The 22,343-nt window shown below is 45.4% G+C and overlaps 1 protein-coding gene across 2 annotated transcripts in view; it reads right to left on the bottom strand.

The window, feature by feature from the left end:
- LOC111956885 (serine/threonine-protein kinase STK11) overlaps positions 1-19,854 on the bottom strand; it is a 32,110-nt gene extending 12,256 nt beyond the window's left edge. Inside the window, exons 1-6 of one of the 2 annotated variants that reach the window (XM_023977582.2) lie at positions 19,120-19,854; positions 13,784-13,867; positions 12,189-12,278; positions 10,600-10,732; positions 9,771-9,907; positions 9,078-9,205 (exon numbers count right to left, since the gene is read on the bottom strand). In XM_023977582.2, coding sequence (XP_023833350.1) covers positions 9,078-9,205; positions 9,771-9,907; positions 10,600-10,732; positions 12,189-12,278; positions 13,784-13,867; positions 19,120-19,403 — 856 coding nt within the window. In that variant the 5' untranslated portion in view covers positions 19,404-19,854. Of the gene's footprint in view, positions 1-9,077; positions 9,206-9,770; positions 9,908-10,599; positions 10,733-12,188; positions 12,279-13,762; positions 13,868-19,119 lie in introns of both variants that reach the window. The other variant, XM_070436556.1, reaches the window with a different exon arrangement.
- Between the last annotated feature and the right edge of the window lie 2,489 nt (positions 19,855-22,343).

The raw sequence follows: 22,343 nt of genomic DNA, 5'->3' as shown, positions 1-22,343 counted from the left end.
TACTATAAAGACCGAATGTGTGTCTAATTTACCAATCTCCATCTGGATTTCGGGGATCACCTTGTTTTTTAACAATTGTAAAGATAAGAATTATTTMAATTGCAGCTGCAGAGTTAAAACAGCCCATCACTCGAATATCATTGCACGTGTGAGCACTCTCGCAGTCTTTCTCCCTCTCCAACTCCATTAAAATTGCATCCAAAATAGATCCTGTTCTAGATTGATAAACTTCAGCACATTCCGAAAGTATACAGAGCCATTCACTTTTCCCACATTGTTAGGTTAAAGCATTATTTTAAAATGAATCCAAAAAAACATATATTATATCCTCATTTACACACAATACCCCATAATGACAACGTGAACAGGTTTTTAGAAATATTAGCAAACTTATTTAAAATAAAAAACAGAAAGTATTCAGACCCTTTGCTATGAGACTCAAAATTGAGTTGATCCTTGAGATGTTTCTACAACTTGGAGTCCACCTGTGGTGGACATGACAAAAGATGGTGTCGAAGAAAATGGCTGACGTTTTACATTCTCCCAACGAATTGTGCAATCTTGTTATTTTTTGGGGCGTTTTGTTTAACTTATTTTGTACATAATGTTGCTGCTACCGTCTCTTATGACCGAAAATAACTTATGGATATCAGAAAAGTGTTTCTTCCAGTCCGCGGGGAGTAAACTTTTTCCTTTAACTAGTCCAACGAGAAGGATGTCCTGATTTCACTGGAACAGGCCCAGATCCACGCCTTTTGCATGAAGAAAAGTCGTCAGAAAATGAGACGCAGATCGGGGATCCTTCTGAGAAGCCAGAGGCAAGCAAGTAAACTCCCAATGCCTTCCATTCTTCTTGCTAACGTGTAATCGTTAGAAAATAAAAAATGACCTACTATTAAGATTATCCTGCCAACGGGACATTAAAAACTGTAACATCTTATGTTTCACAGAGACATGGCTGAACAAAGAAACTGACAATATAGAGCTGGCGGGATTTTCCATGCACCGGCAGAACAGAGACGCTACATCTGGTAAGACGAGGGGTGGGGTTGTGTGTCTTTTTGTCAATAACAGCTGGTGCCCGATGTCTAATATTAAAGAAGACTCAAGGTATTGCTCACCTGAGGTAGAGCACCTTATGATAAGCTGTCGACCACACTATCTACCAAGATAGTTCTCATCTGTATTATTCGTAGCCGTCTATTTACCACCACAAAGCAAAGCAGGCACTAAGACGGCTCTCAACCAACTCTATAAGGCCATAAGCAAAGAAGAAAATGCTCACCCAGAAGCGGCGTTCCTAGTGGCCGGGGACTTTAATGTAGGCAAAATTAAATCAGTTTTACAAAATTTTTACCAGCATGTCACATGTGCAACCAGGGGTAAAAAAAGAAAATCTTAGAACACCTTTACTCCACACACAGCTCTCCCCCGCCCTCCATTTGGCAAATCTGACCACAATTCTATCCTCCTGATTTCCGCTTACAAGCAATCACTAAAGCAGGAAGTACCAGTAACTCGCTCAATACGGAAGTGGTAAGATGACGCGGATGCTACACTACAGGACTGTTCTGGTACCACAGACTGGAATATCCAATGGCATTGAGGAATACACCACCTCAGTCATCGGCTTCATCAATAAGTACATCGATGACGTTGTCCCCACAGTGACTGTACGTACATATCCCAACCAGAAGCCATGGATTACAGGCAACATCCGCATCGAGCTAAAGGCTAGAGCTGCCGATTTCAAGGAGTGGGAGACTAATCCGGACGCTTATAAGAAATCCCGCTATGCTCTCAGATGAACCATCAAACAAGCAAAGCGTCAATACATTTTCAACCTCTCCCCGACCAAGTCTGTAATACCTACATGTTTCAAGCAGACTACCATAGTCCCTGTGCCTAAGGAAGCGAAGGTAACCTGCCTAAATGATTGCCACCCTGTGGCACTTACGTCCGTAGCCATGAAGTGCTTTGAAAGGCTGGTCATGGCTCACATCAACAGAATCCTCCCGGACACCCTAAACCCACTCCAATTCGCATACCACCCCAACAGATTCACAGATGACGCAATCGCACTCCACACCACCCTTTCTCACCTGGACAAAAAGAACACCTATGCGAGAATGCAATTCATTGACTACAGCTCAGCGTTCAACACCATAGTGCCCACGAAGCTCATCACTAAGCTAAGGACTCTGGGACTAAACACATCCCTCTGCAACTGGATCCTGGACTGGACACCTGCCACCCCCAGGTGGTAAGAGTAGGCAACAACAGCTGCCACGCTGATCCTTAACATTGGGGCCCCTCAGGGGTGTGTACCTAGTCCCCTCCTGTATTCCCTGTTCACCCACGACTGCGTGGCCAAACACGACTCCAACAAAATCAAGTTGGCTGACGACACAACAGTGGTAGGCCTGATCACCGACAACGATGAGGCGGCCAATAGGGAGGAGGTCAGAGAACTGGCAGTGTGTGGTGCCAGGACAACAACCTCTCCCTCATTGTGAGCAAGACAAAGGAGCGGATCGTGGACTACAGGAAAAGGCGGGCCGATGGGGCTGTAGTGGAGCAGGTTGAGAGTTTCAAGTTCCTTGGTGTCCACATCACCAACGAACTATCATGGTCCAAACATACCAAGACAGTCGTGAAGAGGGCACGACAAAATGGTTTCCCCCCCCTCAGGAGACTGGAAATATTTAGCATGGTTCCCCAGATCCTCAAAAGGTTCTACAGCTGCACCATCGAGAGCATCCTGACCGGTTGCATCACCGCCTGGTATGGCAACTGCTCGGCATCTGACCGTAAGGCACTACAGGGGGTAGTGCAAACGGCCCAGTACATCACTGGGGCCAAGGTTCCTGCCATCCAGGGCCTATATAATAGGCTGTGTCAGAGGAAAGCCCATAAAATTGTCAGAGACTCCAGTCACCCAAGTTAGACTGTTCTCTGCTACCGCACGGCAAGCGGTACCGGAGTGCCAAGTCTTGGACCAAAAGCCTCCTTAACAGCTTCTACCCCCAAGCCATTAGACTGCTGAATAATTCATAAAAATCAATTTACATTGACCCCCCTTGTACAATGCTGCTACTCGCTGTTTGTTACCTATGCATAGTCACTTCGCCCCCACCTACATGTACAGATTACCTCAACTAGCCTGTACCCCTGCACACCAACTCGGTACCGGTGCCCCCTGTATATAGCCTCATTACTGTTATTCTTATTGTGTTACTTTTTATTTTAGCCTGCTTGGTAAATATTTTCTTCTTGAACTTCACTGTTGGTTAAGGGCTTGTAAGTAAGCATTTCACAGTAAAGTCTACACTTGTGGCAAATAAAGTTTGATTTGGAAAGGCACACACCCGTTTATATAAAAAAGGTCCAAACAGTTGACAGTGCATGTCAGAGCAAAAACCAAGCCATGAGGTCAAAGGAATTGTCCGTAGAGCTCCAAGACAGGATTGGGTCGAGGCACAGATCTGGGGAAGGGTACAAAAACATTTCTGCAGTATTAAAAAGGTCCCCAAGAACACAGTGGTCTCCATCATTCTTAAATGGAAGATGTTTAGAACCACCAAGACTCTTCCTAGAGCTGGCCYCCCTGCCAAACTGAGCAATCAGGGCAGAAATGCCTTGGTCAGGGAGGTGACAAAGAACCRGATGGTCACTCTGACAGAGCTCCTCTGTGGAGATGGGAGAACCGTCCAACTCTGCACCACTCCACCAATCAGTACTTTAGAGTAGAATGGCCAGATGGATGTCACTCCTCAGTAAAAAGGCACATGGCAGCCCGCTTGGACTTTGCCAAAAGGCACCCAAAGGACTCTGACCATGAGAAGCAAGATTCTCTGGTCTGATGAAACCCAGATTGAACTCTTTGGCCTGAATGTCAAGTGTCACGTCTGGAGGAAACCAGACACCGCTCATCACCAGGCCAATACTATCCCTACGGAGAAGTATGGTGGTGGCAGAATCATGCTGTGGGGATATTTTTCAGCGGCAGGGACTGGGAGACTAGTCAGGATTGAGGTTTGAGGGAAAGAGCAAAGTAACCTACTCCAGAGCGCTCAGGACCTCAGACTGGGGGCAAAGGTTCACCTTCCAACAGGACAACGACCCGACGCACAAAGCCAACAACACAAGAGTGCCTTTGGGACAAGTCTCCGAATGTCTCTCAGTGGCCCACCCAGAGACCGGACTTAAACCCGATCGAAAATCTCTGGAGACCTGAAAATGGCTGTGCAGCGACACTTCCCATCCATCCTGACAGAGCTTGAGGGGACCTGCAGAGAAGAATAGGAGAAACTCCCCAAATACGCAATTAAAGACTCAGGGCTGTAATTGCTGCCAAAATGTGCTTCAACAAAGTAATGAGTAAAGGGTCTGAATACTTATGTAAATGTGGTAGTATTATATTTTGAATAAATTTGCTCTAAAACCCATTTTTGCTTTGTCATTTCAGGGTATTGTGTGTAGATTGATGAGGAAATAAAACAATTTAATAAAACTTTAGAATAAGGCAAATGTGGAAAAAGTGAAGGCGTCTGAAAGCACACACACAGTACCAGTCAAAAGTTGAAACCTACTCATTCAAGAGTTTATTTTTACTATTTTCTAGATTGTAGAATAGTGAAGACATCAACACTATGAAATAACATATGGAATCATGTAGTAACCAAAAAAAGTAGCCATCCTTTGCCTTGACAGCTTTCCACACTCGTGGCATGCTCTCAACCAGCTTCATGAGGTAGTCACCTGGAATGCTTTTCCAACCGTCTTGAAGGAGTTCCCACATATGCTGAGCACTTGTTGGCTGTTTTTCCTTCACTCTGCGGTCCAACTCATCCCAATTGGGTTGAGGTCGGGTGATTGTGGAGGCCAGGTCACCTGATCCAGCACTCCATCACTCTCCTTGGTCAAATAGCCCTTACACAGCCTGGAGGTGTGTTTTGGGTCATTGTCCTATTGAAAAACAAATGATAGTGGGACTAAGCGCAAACCAGATGTGATGGCGTATCGCTGCAGAATGCTGTGGTAGTAATGCCTTGAATTCTAAATAAAACACAGTGTCTTCAACGAAGCACCACCACACCTCCTCCTCCATGCTTCACGGTGGGAACTATACATACGGAGATCATCTGTTCACCTACTTTGCGTCTCACAAAGGTACGGCGGTTGGAACCAAAAATCTCAAATTTGGTCTCAGACCAAAGGACAGACTTCCACCGGTCTAATGTCCATTGCTAGTGTTTCTTGGCCCAAGCAAGTCTCTTCTTATTATTGGTGTCCTTTAGTAGTGGTTTCTTTGCAGCAATTCAACCATGAAGGCCTGATTAACTCAGTCTCCTCTGAACAGTTGATGTTGAGATGTGTCTTACTTGAACTCTGTGAAGCATTTATTTGGGCTGCAATCTGAGGTGCATTTAACTAATGAACTTCGGGTCTTCCTTTCCTGTGGCGGTCCTCATGAGAGACAGTTTCATCATAGCGCTTGAGGGTTTTTGCGACTGCACTTGAAGAAACTTTAAAAGTTCTTGAAACTTTCCAGATTGACTGACCTTCATGTCTTAAAGTAATGATGGACTGTCGTTTCGCTTTGCTTATTTGAGCTGTTCTTGCCATAATATGGACTCGGTCTTTTACCAAATAGGGCTATCTTCTGTACACCACCCCTACCTTGTCACAACACAACTGATTGGCTCAAACACAATAAGGAAAAAAAATCCACAATTTAACTTAAGGCACACCTTTTAATTGAAATGCATTCCAGGTAACAACCTCATGAAGCTGGTTGAGAGAATGCCGAGTGTGCAAAGCTGTCAAGGCAAAGGGTGCCTACTTTGAAGAATCTCAAATATATTTTGATATGTTTAACTCTTTTTTGGTTACTACATGATTCCATGTGTGTTATTTCATAGTTTAGGTCTTCACTATTATTCTACAATGTTAAATTTAAAAAAAACTTAGGTGTGTCCAAACTTGTGACTGTGTGTATAGGAGGGCGAGCGCGAGAGAGGGCGAGCGCGAGAGAGGGCGAGCGCGAGAGAGAGCGAGATCCTAGCCTACCTATTTCAGGTAATACATTCTATGCAGTATTAACCTTATATTTAGCTAATTAATAATGGGCTATGAATAATAAGCTTCTGACTTGTAGCCTCTGTCTCTTACGCAACATGCAAGCACCTGTTCTCCCATGGCCTCTCCTTAGCTCTTGCAGTCAGTCTCATGTAAGAAAAGCTATAGGTTGCTTGACTTTCTTTTTTTTAGCATTTCTTACACCAAGACTATTTGAACAGGGACGCAAGTTCTTTTTTGCTGAATGTTGAATACAGCAGCCAATAGAACTCACAGGTAGTTTCAAAGAAGAGCGGACACATGATGGGTATAGGCTATAGCAGTTATTTGTTCAGACCCATAACCATTCAATCAATCTTCGTGATGAAAAGTGAAAGCCTTCTGCATCTAATTATATTATTCATTGATGTCATTAGAATGATTAAGATAAGGACGACAAAACATATTTAATTTAAACTGTTGAAAGTGAGGAAGGAATGAAGCAACAGAGAGAGAAAGAGGTAGCTAATAACATTAGGGGAAATATGGGTCAGCCTATTAATTATAAAAATAGGCCATATATTTCCACATTTAAAATCAAATTTGCTAGCCTATACTTGTAACTTTGCTGCACCAGAATCACATGTTCTCTCCCTACTTTATTATGGTTTGAATGATGGGTCTAATTTCAGTCCATATAATACAGTTTATGTGTAGCAGCCTATATCATATATGTATTTGATAACTGCACAATCATCTGGGCTTGGGCTCATTACAATGTCATTTATGTAGGGCTCAAAAAATGTATTTGATATATGGTTCATCAGGCTCAGCTAGCAACCAACTTGAATGTTCATGTTGATCAAAGCTCTAATCAAATCCAAATATATTTATATGCTTTATAATGCTTTTGAATGACACTTCCGGTTTTGTTGGGAAATACCGGTTTACCTCTGAGAAAAGTTATTTATTCTCGGGATGGAACATTTCTAAAATACCGGGAAAATATTCAACGCTAGCCTACACTAAAGCAGTAATTCACATCTTCAAAAATGACTTTTGCTCCTGGTTCGATAACGGGCTGTGTCGCAGCTGGACGCGACTGGGAGACCCATGAGGCGACGCACAATTAGCCCAGTGTCATCCGGGTTAGGGAAGGGTTTGGCCGGCCGGGATGTCCTTGTCCCATCACGCACTAGCAATTCCTGTGGCGGGTCAGGCGCATGCACACGGACACGATCGCCAGGTGTACGGTGTTTCCTCCGACACATTGGTACAACTGGCCTCCGGATTAAGCGAGCAGTGTGTCAAGAAGCAGTGCGGCTTGGCAGGGTCGTGTTTTGGAGGACGCGCGGCTCTCGAKCTTCACCTCTCCAGAGTCCGTATGGGAGTTGCAGCGATGGGACAAGACTATCTACCAATTGGATATCACAAAACTGGGGAGAAAAAGGGGTAAAAAAWTTTTTAKAAATACTTCTGCGTCATCAGTGATGCAGCGCTTAATGCATTGTACATTTGAAGTACGCCATGCGTGCTGATGGTATTCATGGGCGTGCTGAAGGACACCTTTTGTGCCAGGCAGGGAGCTTATTTTAGAGACGGTAATTGCAGGCTAGCTCTCAGACCTGGGCTGCGTCACCAGACACACACCTATACATACGACACACGTCAAGAGGAAATGGACCTCCGCAGCCAATGACAGAGCTGCCTAAAGCAACAGAAACCCGTTTTCTACGACTATTGATAAGCTTTCATTGTAGATCAAGCATTGCTTTGACTAGAAAGAAGTTTGACGATGAAAACGATTCCATTCTGAATCTAGTCTCGTTCACAAGATGTGTGTGGGTCTTATTGGAAAGCTATGATGAGCGTTGCAGGCAAGGCTCTTCTGCTTCAGAGGAAAACCTTTACCCACTCCTACGCTACCCATTGCTATTAACCTAATGCCCTAATCCCTTCAATACCAATCAGATCAACTGTGCCTGTGGTTAGAAAGTGATTCAGTCCTTTCTAGCATGCCTAGATAATCACTACTTTGAGGCTTTTAATGTAATAAAAATACTACTGTGCATACACACTTCTACACGTCACAAGGATGAAATAGATCTTACTGAACACCAATAAAAATAAATAAATATATGATTTCTCGGTTTCCAGCGTACCATTTCTAGTTTATTTCACTTCGAAGCATCTAGACTGCACCACAAGGTGTCCTTACATTCCTCTTCTCTGAATAAAATATCCCTTTTATCACTGAAGTCCCCAAGGCCAAATCTCATTGTCTGTGGTTGTACAGTATGCCCATGCATAGTCACAACTTTAAGTGCAGGGCTACAAGCAGTGGAGCTAGTTTAGTGACTGCAGAGGTTAGGTGAATATACATCTGTCCTTTGCCGAGGCCATTTTAATAGTCCACTGCTGTTCCTATATCAATGGAAGAGTGTGCAGAGGAATTTCAATAGAGTGCAGGTTATGGAGTATCGTGTTACACTGTTCTCAGGGCAGACACGCCGGTTTAGGCTAGCAGAAGTAACTCTTTGCAGCAGGTTAGGAGAATTCACATGGCAGGTTAGGAGAATTCACATGGCAGGTTAGGAGATTTAGGTCAAGAAAAGCGTGAACATATCTAGCTGTAACCAGGCCTGCCCTGAGAACACCCTATTATTCCACTAATGCATTCTGCATAGATTACAGGCCTCAGATTATGACAGAGTCAACGTCATGGTGCCATCTACTGGACAAGCTCAGACAACGCCACAGGGCATTTCTCAGTCTAGTCCAGTGACTCCCCTGACTAACGCAGAAGGATGGATAAATAGCAGTGTGCTGTTTTCCCCCCTCCAGCCCAGCAGTAACATTCAGATGATCTTCCATCTAGACCATGAGGAACTGCATTGGGTCGTTGAAGTTGACCTGGAAGAAAGCTCTCCATGACCGGAGTGATCCACTTTGACGGAGTGCAGTGTAAAGTGATGAGCTGAATGAACAGCTATGTCAGTCATCATGGTCAGCCTCACCTTGCAATAGGTCTGACAGGGAGGGGCCACACTCCTCAGGAACACTGTAGTCTCCCTTCCCAATGTTCTCAAATAGCTTATAGATGTTGTCCCCTTCGAACGGATATAGACTCGTTGTAATGTTGTATCTACGGCAGGGAAAAGTGAAAACAGGCACGATATTACACACCATGAGTTTGAGACTTCATGTTATCTTATAATGGACCACAAGCTATGTATAACTAATTATCATAATTAAAATAGCAAAAGCCATTCGAAGACTCCCTGCAATGTTCAGGTTTCCATGAGTAAGAACACAAAGGATGTTGAAAAGAAGATCAACAGAATGGTCATCAAAGCACTAGATGACACTAGGCTGTTATCATTTGTCATCCTTTCAGATCAACACAAAGTGTTTGGGGCTGGGGGTCATGGTCAGAGGTGGGCTGGGGACAATGGTCAGAGGTGGGCTGGGGGTCATGGTCAGAGGGGGGCTGGGGGTCATGGTCAGAGGGGGGCTGGGGGTCATGGTCAGAGGTGGGCTGGGGACAATGGTCAGAGGTGGGCTGGGGGTCATGGTCAGAGGGGGGCTGGGGGTCATGGTCAGAGGGGGGCTGGGGGTCATGTTCAGAGGGGGGCTGGGGGTCATGTTCAGAGGGGGGCTGGGGGTCATGGTCAGAGGGGGGCGTGGACAGTGCAATAGCCATTACGCACAGTGTGACGCCTGCAGACCAGATGTCCACTTTGAACCCTGAAAACGTGTCCAGGCCGTTGGCGATCTCGGGGGGCTGAAACGCTGGCGAGCCCTGACTTGTACGACACGTGTCATCCTTCGCAAACGGGTGCAGAGCCTGGCGGAGAGAGGGGGAAGAATATATATAAGAGCGAGGTAGGGAGAAAGAATAAGCTCACAATCAGCATGAGCAATCAGAGAGAGTGAAGAATGCCGTCTGCACACTTTAGTTAAGAACATGTACAGGTAACTGCCAAAATAAAGGAAACACCTAATAAAGTGTCAATAAGGCGTTGGGCCACCATGATCCAGAACAGCTTCAATGTGCCTTGGCATAGATTCTACAAGTGTCTGGAACTCTATTGGAGGGATGCGACGCCATTATTCCACGAGAAATTCCATAATTTGTTGATGGTGGTGGAAAACGCTGTCTCAGGCATCGCTCTAGAATCTCCTATAAGTGTTTAGATCTGGTGACAGACGGCCATGGCATATGGTTTACATGCTCATCAAACCATTCAGTGACCACTTGTGCCCTGTGGGGGCATTGTCATCCTGGAAGAAACCACTCATCAGGATAGAAACTAATCACCATAGGGCTGAAGGTGATCACTCAGAATGGCTGTGTATTTATTGGCGTTTACCTTGCCCTCTAAGGGGTTGAGTGGACCTTAACCATGCCAGGAAAACAGACCCCACACCAGAACAGAGCCACCAGAACCCTCATTTACTAGTGTTTCCTTTATTTTGGCAGTTACCTGTATGTCCCTAATAGTTGGTAATAGAGGTAAATTATATTTGATCTCTCACCTCTGCCACGCCCAGGTCTGAGATCTTGAGCGTGCCGTCGGTGTTCAGCAGCAGATTCCCTGGTTTAATGTCTTTGTGAACGATTCCCTGGCTGTGCAAATATTCAAGACCATCTAACAGCTGTAAAAAGTACCTGAGAGAGACACACACAAACAGAGAAAGAGACAGACAGAGAAGACAGACACATGACAGACAGACTACATTAGCTCTATGGTGAATCCTAACTTGAGATCTGTGCATACGTTTCTATTTTGCATAAATCCCTCAACATCAGTGATTTACAAGAGTGTGAATTCAGCCCTACATGACGTATCAATCCAAGCAATCTAATGTGTTTTATTCAAATGTGTGGCTATAAAATCAGTGTAACCTCCCTATCTGCACCAGTCATCTAACAGCTGGGGATTTGTCCATTGACCAGGTATTCCTGCAATGGAGAGGTTTGCAGTCCTGCTGGATACTGGCACTAAACTTAGCCTGGGAGTAGACTCTGCACAGAAGCACACACTAATAATAGCAGTGGGAAGAGAGAGAACGGATAGGGCGAGAGAGCGGGGGGACAGGGCTAGAGCGCGGGGCGAGAGGATAGCGAGAGGACAGGGCTAGAGCGCGGGGCGAGAGGATAGCGAGAGAGCGGGTGGGACAAGGGACTAGAGGCGCGGGCGAGAGGATACGCGCGAGAGAGGGGCGAGTGGATAGAGCGAGAGCATAGAGCGAGAGATAGAGCGAGAGATAGAGCGAGAGAGGGGCGAGAGGATAGAGCGAGAGAGGGCGAGAGGATAGAGCGCGGAGAGGGAGCGCGAGAGGATAGAGCGCGAGAGGATAGAGCGCGAGAGGATAGAGCGCGAGAGGATAGAGCGGGAGAGAAGCGCGAGAGGATAGAGCGCAGAGAGAGAATAGAGCGCGAGAAGGAAGAGGCGCGAGAGGATAGAGCGCGAGAGGACTAGAGCGCGGAGAGGATAGAGCGCAGAGAGGATAGACGCGGAAGAGTACGAGCGAGAGAGGGGCGAGAGGATAGAGGCGAGAGGGCGAGGGATAGAGCGAGAGAGGGGCAGAGAGGATAGAGCGAGAGAGGCGAGAATAGAGCGAGGGAGGGGCGAGAGGACAGTAGCGAGAGGTGGGCGAGAGGATAGAAGCGAGCGAGGGCGAGAGGATAGAGCGAGAGAGGGCGAGAGGATAGGAGCGAGAAGCAGGAGGGCGAGAGGATAGAGCGAGAGAAGGGGCGAGAGGATAGAGCGAGAGAGGGGCGAGAGGATAGAGCGCGAGAGGGGCGAGAGGATAGAGCGCGAGAGGATACGAGCGCATGAGGAGGCGAAGGATAGAGCGCGAAGCGATAGAGCGCGAGAGGATAAGAGCCGAGAGCGAGATAGATGCGCGAGAGGATAGAGCGTCGAGAAGATAGAGGCGAGAGCGAGCGAGGGGCGAGAGGATAGAGCGAGAGCGAGCGAGGGGCGAGAGGATAGAGCGAGAGCGAGCGAGAGGATAGAGCGAGAGCGGGGCGAGAGGATAGAGCGAGAGCGAGGATAGAGCGAGAGCGAGGATAGAGCGAGAGCGAGCGAGAGGATAGAGCGAGCTGGTGAGAAACTTACCCGTGAGCTTGAAATACTGGAAATCTTTTCTCTGGGACGCTGTCCAGCATTTCTTGCATCCCACATACGCAATACTCCATCACCATATACGTGAGACAGGGAGTCAAGGGAATTCTCAAAACACACCAATGAGAAGCATTTACACACTAAACAAACTGCCATATTAAACAGCCATTAAAATACAACAGAAAAGGAAATACATTTTCCTTGTACATAATGCATTTAAAGTTACTGGCTCAGAGTGGGAAATCAACTAAATATGTCTCGTTTTATTTGTTTAGGTGTGTTTCTTCAAGGATTTAAGCAAGTAGCAATTCGAGTTATCTTTGAACAAGAAAAATGTATAAAAAGGCAAAAACAAGATACAGTTCCGGACAAAAATATTGGCAGTTGGGACCTTTGCACTTTTCTGGAGTGGCCAGTGAAAGTCCAGATCTCAATCCTATCCATAACCTGTGGAGATCTGAAAACAGCAGTCGGAGGGCACCCTCAAACATTGAAGAACTAGAGCAGAGCAATCTGCTGCTGAAAAGTAGAAAAGCTAGAAGGTACACAGCAAGCTCATTGACAGCTACAAGAAGCATTTGTTGGCAGTTATATGTTGGCAAAAGGCTGTGCAACCAAGTACTATCTCTGGGGTGCCAATTAAAGTTCAGAAAAATGTGTTTCTGCCATGTTGAAAATCCATTAACAAGGTGTGGTGACCAAATTATTACAAGGCATACTTCTGGATTGTGGCATTGAAGCTCTTTATTTACTTCCCCAGAGGCAGATGAACTCTTGGATACCATTTTTATGTCTCGTGCAGTTTGAAAGAAGTRGCTATCTAGCGTTAGCTCAAATTCTAACTAGCATTAGAGAAATGACTGGAAGTCTATAGCCTTTCAGTCATTACACTAAAGAGCCTCTGGGGAAGTATATCATTAATTGCCAAAATCCCGAAGTATCCCTTTAAGAAAAGTGCAAGGGTGCCAATATATTTGGCCGCAGCTGTATAATCGTTTGGCTCATAATCAATGTGATATCATCTTAGCAAGAAAACCTCTAGGTAGATATGGTAGGGGAAGAGAAGTGGGATGATACAGAATAGAGTGACTGATGTGGTTGTCTCGCCTAGCCACCTTAAGATGAATGCACTAAGTAAATCACTCTGGATGAGAGCATCTGTTAAAAGACTAACATGTAAATGTAAGATAGGGAGAAAGAGCAAGAGCGTGTGCAGACAGAGAGAGGAAGAGTAAGAGCGTGTGCAGACAGAGAGAGGAGGAGTAAGAGCGTGTGCAGACAGAGAAAGGAAGAGTAAGAGCGTGTGCAGACAGAAAGGAAGAGTAAGAGCATGTGCAGACAGGCAATGCCTGGTCATGACAGTATTCGCTGCTTAGTTATGTCTGCATCAAGATTCTCTCCACTGCTGCAGGATAGAGGGGCACACACACAGCTAGGAGAGCCTGCACAGTGTCAGAGTTTACTTCAACAGAGAGGAAGTAGGGGAGTAGACAATTCATAAGGAAATCTTTCCACCCTCATCAATTTACAAACATTCCACACACACTAATGGTGCTTAAAATGTACACACACACAGGAAGAAAGAATATATTTTCTGCTTCTCTTCATTGTACAACACGTCCACCAAATGGATGACATTTTTGTTCTGAAGTCTCCGGAGCAGCTGGATCTCCCTGGAACACAAACAAGTTACAAATTCAACCATCCATCACAACGAAAACATTGGTGAAATAAAACAAATTAAAATCACATTGTAAGATGAACAGAGTGACTTTACAGTCTTTGCCTAAATATCACAAATCTGAAAAATAAATGAGAAGGAAACGGGAATGACGCATTAGGGTGGCTATAGCAACAAGCTCAGTATAGACACACATCTGTAAACAGGCCTTGGAAAGGGAGTTTAGAGTCACCCCCCAGCACCACCACGACAAACCCCCAGGAGACTCCACATTCATCTGAGAGCTGCTACAGAGTTGCCTGCCTGCCACTAATGAATACAGCCACTGCATGAAGGGCGCGCGCGCGCACACACACACACACACACACACACACACAGCAGTGTGTATATGTTTTAGTCTAGATCACAGAGAACATCCCGGCCTGGTTTTTAAAATGAATCCTCTCGGTGTTTAAAATTAACCATGCCATTCAAATGGGAAGGAAGGAAATGCCGGCTACATTTGAAAGGGAATTTTCATGAGTACATTTTCTCCTCTTACGGTAAATCTTACGTCTTGTAATAAGTGAATTAAGCCAGCGTTTCACTGCACAGCATGGGGATGCTCACGGTGTATTGAAGCGCCATGTAGGGCAAAGATTCACTAACTTTCCCACTCGGGGCCCCCCTTCCAGCATTGGGGAACACCCCCTGTACGCACCACATCTATTTCTATGGGCACAAGCACTGTTCATGACTCACTGTTCACACCCATGTAGTTAGTGGAGAGAATTTAGCAGGTTTAAAGCTTATTTCCTGCAATTCTATACATATTGCCATGTCTAATGTGTATTCATGGGATATTTGAGTGACTAAAATTACAACTATATCTATGGGCTAAAAAAACTAAATAATTAAAATGTCAGTTAACATGGGCTAGTTGATGTGCACCTTCCTGACTAGAAATCTCTCTGAGGTCTGTAATGATGGACATGACAAGAGGAACTGGTGATACACTACACAATTTCTAGATTGCACTTTGTGCATTCTACTATTACAACTTTCAAGAGTAAGTTTAAAGCCAGACTGAGTTCCATTAAAATAATAATAATAATAATAATAATAATAATAATGAGGGGGGACCCCACTGTAGAACACACACCCTCTTTCTCTAGTCTGAACTGTCAGTCTCTCACACAATCTATACACTGTACTGTAGCTCACTCTGTACGGTGTCCGTTTGTGTCATCTTAGCCTGCAGTCACAGGCTGGCCCAGTCCTCTGCTTTACACACTACTACTGCATCACTACCGACAGAGTCAGAGAGACATCCCACATGCACACTGCCACACACATCAAAATGGACTAACACTATTGCAAGAGAATGTATTGCACACATGTCATGGAGAACATGTAAAAGACAGGTAAAAGAAAACGAACTTCAGTCACTAGTAAAGAGCAGCACGACCAATCAAAATGAGTTATTGTTTTGCTTGACCATCGGTGCTGTAACTATAGGCCTATGTGTATGAGAATTGTGGTCACTTCACTTCCTAGTACTAAAAAGGCAATTGATAAACCTTTGCAGCATCATCTATCCCATTCAAGGTTAAAAACATTCAACAAGAGTGAGCAGCCCTGCTGTTCTCTAGGAAAATACAGAAATCAGTGTCAGCTTTTTGCTGTCTAAAAGCACTGTGTCTGCTGCATAGAGAGAGTCTATCTGCAGTGGATCCAATATCCCTCTGTGGGATGGTCCTGGAGGACGGAAACCTGCACTTTTACAAAACTTGTTTACTATTTATCGACTGACTACAAAAATAGCTTCGACATGACTTCGGCTACATTCTACAGCTGCATTACCTTCTCGGTTAATTCATTATGATGACAAACTGGTTGAATTTTACATGCTAGTCACTCAATGAAATCACTCAATGAACACACCTCCCCCGCTCAGGAGTTCTAGTCCAGAGGGATGTGCGTGTGTGGCATTCCAAACCAGGGCTCAGCATTCCGGAGGCGTTGCCCAAGCAACAGGAGTGGTCATAGTGTGGCAACCCCGGGCAGTGTAAGAAGGAAGTGTTTGGCACACAGGAATGCTATGCGATGGCTGCTGTGAGTGTAGAGAGAGAGGACAGGGGCTAAGGGTAGTACTGTTGTGGCATCCAGAGCCTTATAAGGCTAAGGATGGCTCTCACACAGGCTCAAACCCATAGGATAGGGCCCACCTACACAGACATGCACACACATATTACAGACGTACTGGTCTGTTTCCACCAAAACACTGAGAAACTCCAGCATGTAGGCTACACAACAACTCACACCCTGACACGCAGGAGGTGGCTTAGTATCAGGCCAAGCTTTGCTTAGATAAAGAGGGTGTGAGTATAATGCAAGACAGAGCATTGCATTCTCCATAACACTGGCAGTGGGTAGCCTAGACAACATTTTAACATAATCAAGTCAGTGTAACCACATTCAAAAGAGTAATTGAATCAAACCAAACCAGAACATGCAACCCAAACCAATAAAACGTGCACTGTTACAGCAAAGGTTTTCTACAAAAAAGCCTAAAATATGTACTGAGACCCTGCGATTTACAATAAAGCAAACAAAACTAAGTTGTTCATCCATCTCTCTAAACACTTTCRCTCAGTGGGAAATCATTTGACAGTTAGCTCGCACATCACAGGAGAATATTAAATAAAGTCCATTGTGTGATTAAAACCTTGGCTGTCCCTGTGAAAGGGAGGATGGAGAGGAAAACTATTTATAGAAAGAGACTGAGGAGAGAGAATATGAAATGTCTATTCCTTTGGAACTTTTGTGAGAGTAATGTTTGTTTATTTCACTTTTGTTTATTATCTATTTCACTTGCTTTGACAATGTTTCCCATGCCAATAAAGCCATTTGAATTGAGAAAGAAGAGAGAAAGAGAACAATCAAGGAAATAAACAACGGGCGTAKAACTTCAGTCTCCATTAGAGAGGACGTTTAAATATGTGGCTCTGGGTCACAATGATGCTGGGAATAAAACCAGTGGAGGGCTGAGGGGTAAGCCCATACCAAAGCCATATATTTAAACACATGGATCTGTCCTACACTGTAAGAATGAAAGCCCAATATGAATGAGCAACGTGTGAGTTCGGATAAACAAAACAAACATGAGACGAGTGAACAGTAATGGAGAACACATACTGTGTTTTCATCATGGGAAGAAGGGTTGCACTGATGCAGGCCTTTACATCTTCAACTATGGCTCTGCCATGTACTGGAAGAGGAGGGGGCTGTATTGGAAGAGGATGTATTGGAAGAGGAGGAGGATGTATTGGAAGAGGAGGAGGCTGTATTGGAAGAGGATGTATTGGAAGAGGATGTATTGGAAGAGGCTGTATTGGAAGAGGAGGGGCTGTATTGGAAGAGGAGGGGGCTGTATTGGAAGGGAGGGGGCTGTATTGGAAGAGGAGGGGGCTGTATTGGAAGAGGAGGGGGCTGTATTGGAAGAGGAGGGGGCTGTATTGGAAGAGGAGGGGGCTGTATTGGAAGAGGAGGGGCGGTATTGGAAGAGGAGGGGGCTATTGGAAGAGGAGGGGCCTGTATTGGAAGAGGAGGGGGCTGTATTGGAAGAGGAGGGGGCTGTATTGGAAGAGGAGGGGGGTATTGGAAAGAGGAAGGGGTGTATTGGAAGAGGAGGGGGTGTATTGGAAGAGGAGGGGGTTGTATTGAGAAGGAGGGGGCTGTATTGGAAGAGGAGGGGGCTGTATTGGAGAGAGGAGGGGGCTGTATTGGAGAGAGGAGGGGGCTGTATTGGAAGAGGAGGGGCTGTATTGGAAGAGGAGGGGCTGTATGGAGAGAGGAGGGGCTTGTATTGAGAAGAGGAGGGGGCTGTATTGGAAGAGGAGGGGGCTGTATTGGAAGAGGAGGGGGCTGTATTGGAAGAGGAGGGGGCTGTATTGGAAGAGGAGGAGGGGGGGCTGGTATTGGAAGAGGAGGGGGCTGTATTGGAAGAGGAGGGGGCTGTATTGGAAGAGGAGAGGATGTTTGGCAGAGGAGGGGTGTATTGGAAAGAGGAGGGGTGTATTGGAAGAGGAGGAGGATGGTATATGAAGAGGAGGAGTGTATTGGAAGAGGAGGGGCTGTTGGAAGAGGAGGTGGGATGTATTGGAAGAGGAGGAGGATGTTATTGGAAGAGGAGGGGGCTGTATTGGAAGAGGAGGGGCTGTATTGGAAGAGGAGGGGGCTGTATTGGAAGAGGAGGGGCTGTATTTGGAAGAGGAGGGGGCTGTATTGGAAGAGGAGGGGGCTGTATTGGAAGAGGGGGGGCTGTATTGGAAGAGGAGGGGCTGTATTGGAAGGGAGGGGGCTGTTATTGGAAGAGGAGGCGGGGGCTGTATTGGAAAGAGGAGGGGGCTGTATTGAAGAGGAGGGGGATGTATTGGAAGAGGGGGAAATGCAAACAAAGTGTAGTTCACTTTTAACGGGGGGACATATCAGTCAGAAATGTAGGAAAAATCCGCCATAGGGAGACACCGTAGGGAAAACCTACACTGTAGGGAGACACCTGTAGGGAACAAACCGACACTGTAGGGAGACACCGTAGGGAAACCGACACTGGTAGGGAGACACAACCCGTAGGGAAAACCGACACTGTAGTGGAGACACCGTAGGGAAAACCGACACTGTAGGGAACACACGTAGGGAAAACCGACACTCGAGGGAAGACACCGTAGGGAAAACTAGACACTGTAGGGAGACACGGAGGGAAAACCGCCTGAGGGCCACCGCTTAGGAACCGGACTACATGTAGGGAGACCACCGTAGGGAAACCGTACAACTGTAGGTAGACACCGTACCGACATGTTAGGGGAGTACACCCGTGGGTAGCTAATAATGGTACAGTTAGGTCGTAACACCGTAGGGAAAACGCTACACTGTAGGCGTGAATACAGTAGTAGGCTATGCACGCTGCTTAAGATAAATCAGAGACAATCTAAAGCGTTACACCCAGACAATCATCCAATAGCAGTGACATTAGTTGTTAATCAATTGTGCTTGACGATGCATGACCAAGATTGCAAATCAGAGGGAAGGAGAGAGAGGGAGCAAGAAAGAGACAAATGAAGACAGAGTGAAAAATCACATAGTGACACAAGAGCAACCCACCACATCACACCCCCCCACTCCATCCCCTCTCCCTCCCTTCCACCGTCCCTCTTTCCCTTCCACTGTCCGTCCCTCCCTCCCTCCCAAAACCCCACTACTTACTTCTTCACATTGGCCTCTCCATTGGGGATCCTTCTGAGCTTCTTCTTCTTGAGGATCTTGACGGCCCTGCGACACAGCGTGTCAGAGTCCAGCATCTCCTTCACCTTACCGTAGGAGCCCTCCCCCAACAGGTCTCCCATCAGGTACTTCCCGATCAGCTTGGCCCTCTTCCTGCGTGGCTGGTATATCACCTCTGTGGAGTCGATGCGGTGGATGAACGTGTCCATGCCCATCAGCTCATTCTCAGTCAGATAGTCCAGGTGCTGCAGCTCCCCGACACTCATGGTTAAATCAACTTAGTTACTGTAGCGTGCTCCAGACAGTCCAAAATAGTGGACACTGTAAGCCTTGAGCTTGGGCTGTGTATCCTGGTGGCTCAGGGACACAGTTCAATTAGAAAACACTAAGTGACATTGGAGGTATAGCCAGGCATTGGCATTGAGAGAAACAGTTAACGTTGTAATAGAGTAGGTCTGTAAACACAGAGGTTAGTTTCAGTTCGTGGGAACAAGATGTAGGCTAGCTGTAAAGGTTTCCAGAGTGGTGTGGGGTAGTTAACTAAGACCCAGCGATGCCAAGGTCCAGGGTGAAAAGATTTGTGGAGAGTTCAGGCTGTGGGACAGGTGCTACTGAGCAGAGAGTGGGACGTCTGGCTGAGTTTACATTCCGCTGCTTAGCTCCATGTCACCTCCATCCGTGATCTGATATGAGATGGCAACATGCAGAGGGAGAGGTAACCAGTCCTGTTTCAAAGCCAAGCGAAGCATGACGGCCATAGAACCTTGTAGCGATCCATGGTCCCCATTGGTTTGCCTTGATCTAAGTACAGATGCAATAAATACTCAATCACACCTAACTGAGTTATTTCAGTCCTTAGTATCGTTATGCTCTGGGTCCTAGATTTATTGTCAGCTCTTCTATGGAGTCCACTAGTCTTTCCCAGTTGGCAACTCAGGATCTGCTCCAGAGAACCTGTAGGTCAAAAATGTAGCTAATCAACAGTCAAATCTTTCAGCAATCAAGGGATATTTGCCTACTAACATTTTAAATGTTCATTTTGTAGGAAATGAGTGACAGCTACAGGTCCACAAGGCTGGCTATGCATTTTAGGATACTTCTGGTCTGGTGTCAAAATACTAAAACCATAAGATCAATATTTCAGAACGCAAGTAAACAAGGACTAATAGAGAATGACAGCCGATTATGTTGCACGACTCAGTCAGTGAATGCCTGTCGGACATTTAAAAAAAAAGCTTGCAACCAAGCGGAGTTAGCTAGCTAGCCTCAGGTATTTTGCCATTTGCCGATTATTTCAGTAGCTAGCTTGCTACCTTCCCCAACTCACTGTAGCTAGTTAACCGGCTAACACGCTTTTGACACCTCAACGTTAGTAGAGGTAAAATGTGTTTTATACTGGATATTCGGGTCTCTTGTCAATAGATATTGAACCAAGCATGAATTCTATATTCTGAATCAGGGATGGATTGAGCACAATCCACACCTCTATTTTCTTGTTAGACTATTTCAGATTTCAATGTCTCCCCCTATGAGTCAGGGGACAATGGACAGTTTTATTTTATCTTCAGGCTTTCAATCCTCCCCCAAATAAAAAATTAAATAGGAAAGTCAGTTAAGAACAAATTCTTATTTACAATGACAGCCTACCCTGGGCGACTGTAGTGGGACTAAATCAGGGACTGTAGTGACACCTCTTGCACTGAGATGCAGTGCCTTAAACCGCTGCGGCACTCAGGAGCACAAAAAGCGGTGGATTTTTGACCATCCTCCCCTGATTCAGAATATATCATTATCAGTCATGGCACGCTTTGTGGAAAAGCTATTSAAGATTGAAATCCAAAGTCATACTATTATTTTTAAAGATGTGAATTGTTCTCATCCATCCCGATTCAGAATATACCATCTTCATAGTCATGGCATTTTTGAGTCCAATAGCTATCGACAAGAGAAAACACCGAATATCCTATATAAAACTAATTTAATCTAGGTGTCAAACCTTAACTCCAATCTTCCCGAACTCTCGCACGAATTTACAATTTCATTCTAGCTAACCAGATAACTCGTCTAACTGTATGCAATGGGTATTTCGTTAGCTAGCTATGTAGTTAGGCTATGTTTAAAATCGGACAAAGTTACTAGCAAGTAAGAAGTACAGTAACGACGTTATATCCTTTCTACCTAGCTACCCGGCAGGAGCTAACGGCTAAATACAGATTAAAGTGGATGGTAGTTATGCTAGCTAAATGTCAGCATTTTGTGGTAACGGGTCTCACCTTAACATCCAGACTCTATCGACAGATGTTATGTAGTGTTTTATTTGTCTCTGTCTGCATAAATATGAGGTTTGCTATTATTGATGCAGCTGCTATCAGGTTGCCGCCATCTTGTTTACCACCCCCCTCTCTCCAGCCCTTTGACTATCAATAGGTACTGTATATATGCTCCAGTTGAATGAAAGCCAACCTCTCGTCTACATTGTCCCAGACTATTTTATTTATTATTATTTCACACTCACAGCCTTCACAAAATGTACTTTGTCTTTTAATATGTCCTAGAGCTACTGTTAGGGGTTAAAGAAAAACTAATTGAGCACTGCAACAAATTTAACAACCTAGGCCAGATTAGGGACACAAATATGCACATATCAAATCACCACAAATAAAATCCCCCAAAGAAATTGCATTTCATGTGTTCTGTAAGGGTGTAATCTATTTCTTCTAAACCAATCACAAATATAAGATAGCGGTACCGGAGCGCCAAGTCTAGGTCCAAAAGACTGCTGAACAATTAATCAAATGGCCACCCGGACTATTTGCATTGACCCCCCCCCACCCTTGTTTTTACACTGCTGCTATTTTATTTATCCTTTATTTAACTAGCCAAGTCAGTTAAGAACAAATTCTTATTTACAATGACAGCCAAACCCTAACCCATACAACGCTGGGCCAATTGTGCGCCGCCCTATGGGACTCCCAATCATGGCCGGTTGTGATACAGCCTGGAATCAAAGCATGGTCTGTAGTGACGCCTCTAGCACTACTACAGTGCCTTAGACCACTGCACCACTCGCTGTTTATCATCTTTGCATAGTCACTCTACCCCTACCTATATGTACAAATMACCTCGACTAACCTGTACCCCTGCATATTGACTCGGTACCGGTACCCCCTGTATATAGCATCATTATTGTTATTTTATTGTGTGAC

Source organism: Salvelinus sp. IW2-2015, linkage group LG32, assembly GCF_002910315.2.
Source record: "Salvelinus sp. IW2-2015 linkage group LG32, ASM291031v2, whole genome shotgun sequence".
Lineage (NCBI taxonomy): Eukaryota > Metazoa > Chordata > Actinopteri > Salmoniformes > Salmonidae > Salvelinus > Salvelinus sp. IW2-2015.
The sequence above is the reverse complement of the archived record's forward strand: the minus strand, read 5'-3'. Positions and strand labels throughout refer to the sequence as shown.